Source organism: Blennius ocellaris, assembly GCF_963422515.1.
Source record: "Blennius ocellaris genome assembly, chromosome: 22".
NCBI lineage: Eukaryota > Metazoa > Chordata > Actinopteri > Blenniiformes > Blenniidae > Blennius > Blennius ocellaris.
The window spans coordinates 2,096,704-2,103,887 of NC_137671.1; the positions used below are offsets into that span (position 1 = coordinate 2,096,704).

The 7,184-nt window shown below is 50.3% G+C and overlaps 1 protein-coding gene across 1 annotated transcript; it reads left to right on the forward strand.

Annotated features, from left to right (window-relative positions):
* Positions 1–1,526: 1,526 nt before the first annotated feature.
* Positions 1,527–6,928, forward strand: vezt (vezatin, adherens junctions transmembrane protein; the record flags this gene model as incomplete). The annotated part of the gene is given in 6 exon segments (XM_080518470.1): positions 1,527–1,655; positions 3,055–3,195; positions 4,895–4,984; positions 6,055–6,221; positions 6,641–6,822; positions 6,825–6,928. Coding segments are annotated over 6 exon segments (720 nt in total). The 5' UTR covers positions 1,527–1,619.
* Positions 6,929–7,184: the final 256 nt, after the last annotated feature.

Consider the following 7,184-nt stretch of genomic DNA (forward strand, 5'->3'; position numbering starts at 1 on the left):
TAAACGTATTTAATTGAATATACTTTATTTTACACTTTACACATACTTCCGGTTACGCCTTTGCCCTTCCCTCTAACTTTATGCTCAGTTGGTTTGGGTTAAAACAGTTGAGGCGGTCATTGCTTCTCTTGGCCACGAGAGGCGCTCTGAAGCGCTCCTTAACGGTTTGTCCAACCAGGCAATGGCTGCTGGATCCACCACACGTCAAAGGAGCCGCCATATTGGTCCGGGCAAAGAGCTCCTGTTGAGAGCTAAAATCATCTGTTTTTATTCATTTAAATACAGGAAAATCTCAGATATTGTGCAATCATCATCACAATAAAGCAACGTTGTTAAATAAAACAGAACTTTTTCATCCATACCTCACTAATTAAATTTATATTTAATTATTTTACCATTTAAACCAACAATATCTATATATATATATATATATATATATATATAAAACACTTTAGTTATATATACATATCTATCTATCTATCTATCTATCCATCTATCTATATGTTTTTTTAATATAATATTAAGGTTTGATACTGTTATCAAAATCTTTTTATTTTATCCTTCTTCGAATTCATAACAGTGCACTATGTGAAATTCAATATGATGAAATTAATTCGAGACCAAGTTGGTACACATTCATTTTCCTGAATAGCCATAAGTGTTTTACGCCGATATTTAGCTGTTCTCCTAATCGTTTATATCTCTCCACTTGAATCTTTAATCTGCTTGACAGGGAAATATCTCATTGAACAAGAAAAAACAAGTAAATATGTTTCTGTATTTCCTGATTGGATACAAGTGAAAAAGATCCGCCATGAAACCATCAGACTTAATGAGCCATTCATAGTTTCAAGGTTGTAGTCACCCCCAGGTGGACTGAGCACCTTGCATGGCAGACACCTCCACTGGTGTGTGAGTGGTGAGTGTGCATGTGAATGGGTGAATGTGAACAACAGCGCAAGGCGCTTTGTGGAAAAGCACTGTGTAAGTGAAATCCAATATTGTACATATTCATATCTAATATTACTTATTTAATTCTATTATGACTTATTCTATATTATATTTTGATATGCTATTCCAATTGATATATTATATTCTGTGTGGAATGCTGCTTTTGATGAAGAATTAACAAAGCACCAGGATCAGGTTGTACTTTATTCATGCACCTTACTTACTATTTATTTATCTTGCTTTTATCTCGTGCTTATTTATAAGTGCCCATGTTCCGTTCTGTGTTTTACTTTATGTCTTATACCCAGATATTTTTATATTTTACTTTTATTTCTGTTCTATTGTATTTTATAATATTCGTATGTACCAGATTGCTGCAACAAGACAATTTCCCTTCGGGGATGAATAAAGTAATTATCTATCTATCTATCTATTCTACTGCACTGTTCTCTTGACCGGTCCAATATGGCGGACGCGTTGACGTATCGCTCCGTTCAACCATCGCTGCTGCCAGGGGGGCCGCAATGCCTTGTGGGAGTTGTAGTTCTTGGGCAAACCGGCAGTGGTAACTTCTCCCCGCTGTTGCCCCCGCCAGTCGTCCCCCCCCCCAGCTGCTGCTGTTGCCCCTCGACACCGTCCAACGGGCTGCGCGTCGATGGCGGAGAGCAATGACTGAGGAGTTTGACGAAGACGTGGTCTTTGAGGTTGGTTGCCGCGGCCGCCGGTTGCGAACTTGTGCTTTGTCATCCCGCCCGGTGGCCGCAGGGTCCAGACGGGAGGCGGCGGACCACCGGAGGAGCACCGGAGGAGCACCGGAGGAGGCCAGCTCTCCTGGCCCCGCTCCGCTTCACTCTGCCCTGTTGCTGCTGCGCTTTGTCCGCCTCGACATCCGCCCGAGAGCCCGGGGTGCTTCTCTCAAGAAGCTCCGCCGGTCCCGAGGAACAGAGGCCGCAGGGTTTAACCCCCCTACACCCGGGGAGGGGTGGGTCGGGTGGGGTGGGGGGGTACACTCCGTCGCTTCTGGAAAATACCCCTCTGGAGGTGACAGCGTTATACTGGGCAACGTGTAGGGAGTGACGTCATCATATGGTCCTGGGGTAACTCTGCATTTGGAGCATGGTCCTGGGGTAACTATCGGTCCTGGGGTAACTCTGCATTTGGAGCATGGTCCTGGGGTAACTATCGGTCCTGGGGTAACACTGCATCTCTTCCATGAGAGTACACAAGACTGGATCAGGTTGTACGTTATTCGTGCCTATAATAACTAATAATAAGTTTCTAAATGTGGAGCAAGAAGAGAGATTCTCCTTCCAGCTGTCCTACATCTGGATCATACTATGGATGTTGATGCTGTTTTATAGATTTAGTATCTGAAATATGAGCCGTAACTGTGTTGAATTAGGATAAGACCAGTTCACAGTCAATACTACACATGGTTGAGTGTTTGTTTTGATTCATTTATGTTCAAATGTTTGACCTGTTTCAACCTTGTCACTTAATATTCTTGTCACATTTCTCGCCTTAAGAGACTTTCACACTGTTTTTGTCCTTGTTTTGCCAAGATACATAGAGAACATCTATATTTTTCACTTTTTCTTTCATCATTAAGGCCAAAATTCCCCCCAAAAAGGCGAGAGTGCTAACACGGCTGCTAAAATGAATGAAAACTGGACTGATTTTCCCTCGTAGTTTTCATAAATACAACATAAAGCAGCATTTTGGTGACTGTAGATCGCTTAGCGTGAAAGTATATAACCTGTGTCACGTGAAGCTTGAATGCGTTCATTGAGTCTAGGTTGAATTCCACGAGGAGAAAAGTGAGTGTTGGGTTGAACGCGAGCTTTTCATATCCGGGAGTCACGTGAATTCTCAGCGTTTCTCCCAGAATAGGAGATGTTGGGTAGAAAGTGACGACTCGGCGTTAAGCCAGTGAGTCCTGAAGCCCGTCAGTCACACTCCAGCCTTCACATTCGCACTCGTCCACACGTCCCGAGGACATTGTCCCGCGCTGCTCAGAGCCGCCGCCTGTCGGTCCTTGTTCGTCGACGACCGTCTTTCACTTTTGGACCGACTGGCGTCTTTAAGTGTGGTCTCCGTCTGCAGAACTCCCCGCTGTTCCAGTACCTGCACGACTTGGGCCACACAGACTTCGAGGCATGTCCCACGGCGTTGCAGGAGGACGGATGTGGCGGCGAGGAGGACGACGACCTGGCGTCTCCCGGAGGACGGGGACGGGGAACCTCGGTAGGCTCCGCCTCCACGCTACGCAACTGATGGTTTTAATTTTACAATCAAGACCGACTCCTTCCACTGAGATGCATTTTTCCATTACGGCCGATTGAAACCTGGGTTTTGTAAAAAAACCTCAGTTCCTTTCAGTTCAGATCTACTTTTTCTCTCGGCCAATCTGTTTTGCAATTTGTTCGGTAAAATTTCCAGATGAGTTTTAAACATGGTTTTTAGAAGGTTCTACTCCACTAAATCTTTACATTTCAGTGTTTGTAGTCGTCTAAATAAAGGATCAGTATGGTCTCTGGAACCACTTCCACTAGCGACTCTAATCGCTCTTTTCTGTAGAAGAAAAATTGGATTAATGTGTTTTACAGGCATTTCCCCACACTTCAATACAACAGGTCAGATATGGAACAATCAATGAGTTGTACAACAAAAACAAAGCATCTTATTTAGAGAATCTTTGACTCTATGCAACACAGCAATAATTTGGATTTTTGAAACAGGTTCCAGGGGGCAACGTTCTCCAAACGCTTGTGTTCAGTGTGTGTGTGTGTATGGGGAGGGGGGGATTCAGACCGGGCAGGAAGTGCGTCGGGACCGTCCTCCGCCGAGACGCTTCCCGGAGAGCAGGTAGAGCTGGAGAGAAAGAGGCAGAAACAAGTCGATGGAAACTCACTTTCCACATCGGCCACTAGGTGTCACTGTATGACGAGAGCGAGATGCTACAATACCGCAGAACAACCTCCGTCGCTGCTGTATTTAACTGACGGAGGGACAAAAATGTCAACCAAAAAAAAAAAGAAGAAGCTACACAACAGGAACAGAGACACAAAATGTGTAAACTGACTTTTCCGATTAATCGTCCTCAATCATAACCACTGCTGCACTCTACGTCCGCCATGTTTTGTCCTTTAACACATAAAAAAAAAAAAAGAAGAAGTCATCTGAATCTGGAAATGCCAGCCGGTTCACCACAAGTCCAGATTTCAACAAAGTGTTTCCCTGTAAGCACATTAGTGGAACATTAATCCTATTCATGCTTACGGCTCCGGCGAGGAAACGTTACGTAAAGCCCGAAGCCGCTTTCTTTCTCTGCGTCGGTGAATTTCAGAACGTGGAGCGTCTCGCTGGTCGTATCGCCGCGTCCGTTTGCTCTGAGAGGCGGAGAAACGTCAACAAACCCTCTTGTTTTTCTGGAGGAATTCTTTTCTCTCCGCAGTTTGTATTTTTTTTTTTTTTTACAAACGATTCCCAAAGTTCAAGTCATGTCGGTTGTGTGTGTTTATTTGTGTGTGTGTGTTTATTTGTGTGTGTGTGTGTGTGTGGTTTCTGGGGGTGGAGTGTTTTCACACACACACACATTGCACTTATTGTGTTCGCCTGAAAGAGTTGGTCTCTGGGGAAACTGGGCCTTTGGAGCCGAGGGTTCTAATGTAGCTGCAGTACCGGTCCCTGCCAGCAGGGGGCGGGCCCGCAGTAATCACCATCATAGGGATGGAACGCTACAAAACGCAATGTGTGTTGGACATTGTTCAAAGTGATGAAATAAGCTTCATTTAAGTGAACTTTTTGTCGAGATTAGCCATTCAACCCCCTGCAGTAGAAACACCCACCACCTGGTGGAGGTAAATAACATTTGCTTCTATAAAGAGGTGTAGTTTTCTAACCCCCACCCTCCTCCTCCCGTTGTGTTCGTGTGATTTCCCAGGGAGGACGCTGGTGGAGGCTGGTTGAGGCCTTGTGGAGATGGAGCCCGATCCGCCAGGCGGCGGCGTCCCGTAAGCTGGAGCAGCAGCTGGTAGGTGGAGCAGGGAAAAGAGGGGTGGAGCGGGAAGCAGAGGGGTGGAGCGGGAAGCAGAGGGGTGGAGCAGGAAGCAGAGGGGTGGAGCAGGAAGCAGAGAGGTGGAGCAGGAAGCAGGAAGCAGAGGGGAGGAGCAGGAAGCAGAGAGGTGGAGCAGGAAGCAGAGGGGAGGAGCAGGAAGCAGAGAAGTGGAGCAGGAAGCAGAGGGGTGGAGCAGGGAGCAGAGAGGTGGAGCAGGAAGCAGAGGGGAGGAGCAGGAAGCAGAGAAGTGGAGCAGGAAGCAGAGGGGTGGAGCAGGGAGCAGAGGGGAGGAGCAGGAAGCAGAGAAGTGGAGCAGGAAGCAGAGGGGAGGAGCAGGAAGCAGAGGGGAGGAGCAGGAAGCAGAGGGGTGGAGCAGGAAGCAGAGAGGTGGAGCAGGAAGCAGAGGGGAGGAGCAGGAAGCAGAGGGGAGGAGCAGGAAGCAGAGGGGTGGAGCAGGAAGCAGAGGGGTGGAGCAGGAAGCAGAGAGGTGGAGCAGGAAGCAGGAAGCAGAGGGGAGGAGCAGGAAGCAGAGGGGAGGAGCAGGAAGCAGAGGGGAGGAGCAGGAAGTAGGGGGGTGGAGCAGGAAGCAGAGGGGAGGAGCAGGAAGCAGAGGGGAGGAGCAGGAAGCAGAGGGGTGGAGCAGGAAGCAGAGGGGAGGAGCAGGAAGCAGAGGGGTGGAGCAGGAAGCAGAGAAGTGGAGCAGGAAGCAGAGGGGAGGAGCAGGAAGCAGAGGGGTGGAGCAGGAAGCAGAGAAGTGGAGCAGGAAGCAGAGGGGAGGAGCAGGAAGCAGAGGGGAGGAGCAGGAAGCAGAGGGGTGGAGCAGGAAGCAGAGGGGAGGAGCAGGAAGCAGAGGGGTGGAGCAGGAAGCAGAGAAGTGGAGCAGGAAGCAGAGGGATGAAGTTATTGTTACAAAACCTGTTGGTCTGAAGTTATTTCTAGAAACGACACGTCAGAGTTTCACCAGTAATGAGTGTGTCTGGAGGTGTTTCAGTGTTTGAGTTAAAGACTGACCCCCCCCCCCCCCCCCCCCCCCCCCCCCCCCGCAGGACGGGGTGTTCGGTCAGTACTCGGTATGCTGCATCCTGGACCAGGACGTCCTGCTGCAGGAGGACGTGGAGCTCATCGAGCTGCTGGACCCCAGCCTGCTCACCCTCGGCTCCTCGCCCTCCGGCCCCCTGCCCAGACCCAGCCTCATGGCCCAGCCCTCCGTCTGGTACGTCCTCCTGGAGGAGAGCCTCCACCAGGGAGAGCAGCATGCTGCTGGAGGCTGTGTGCATAACTCCTGCTGCTCTCCTCTCCTCTCCTCTCCCCTCCTCTCCTCTCCTCTCCCCTCCTCTCCTCTCCCCTCCCCTCCCCTCCTCTCCTCTCCTCTCCTGTCTCCTCTTCCTCTCCTCTCCCCCTCCTCTCCTGTCTCCTCTTCCTCTCCTCTCCTCTCCCCTCCCCTCCCCTCCTCTCCTCTCCTCTCCTGTCTCCTCTTCCTCTCCTCTCCTCTCCTCTCCTGTCTCCTCTTCCTCTCCTCTCCCCCTCCTCTCCTGCTGCTCTCCTCTCCTCTCCCCTCCTCTCCTCTCCTCTCCTCTCCTCTCCTGTCTCCTCTTCCTCTCCTCTCCCCCTCCTCTCCTCCCCCCCCCTCAGGGACATGGCGGGGCTGGTGGGCCTGGCTGCAGTGCTGCTGGGACTCTGCTCGGTGTCGGAGGGCCCGTGGCCCCTGGCCGCCGGCCCCTGGTCTCTGGCGCTGCTGGGCTGGGTGGGCCTGCGGGGCGCGGCGCTGTGGAGGCTGGGCCGCCTGCAGAGGGCGGTCCACGCCCGGGCCACGCAGCTCAGGCCCTGGTGCACGACGCCAAGACGCTGACGGGGCTGTCGCGCAAGGCGCTACGCCTGGTGCAGGAGACGGAGGTCATCTCCAGAGGCTTCACCCTGTAAGTCGCCTCGCCTCGCCTCGCCTCACGTCCACACCGGCAACCACACCGCCCAGTCAGCTTCCTCCTCACTTAACCACACAGTCGCCTCACACCTGGCGTGTCGTCACACTGAGGAACACAAGTTAAAAAAAAAAGCACAGCTGGAGATTCAAATGTGATCAATATTACCGGTGAAGGTGCACAAATTAAAAAAAAATTTCTTCCATTGATTCCATGAATCATGTTCTTCAGCTTATTAGAGGAGCTACTGCTTCACT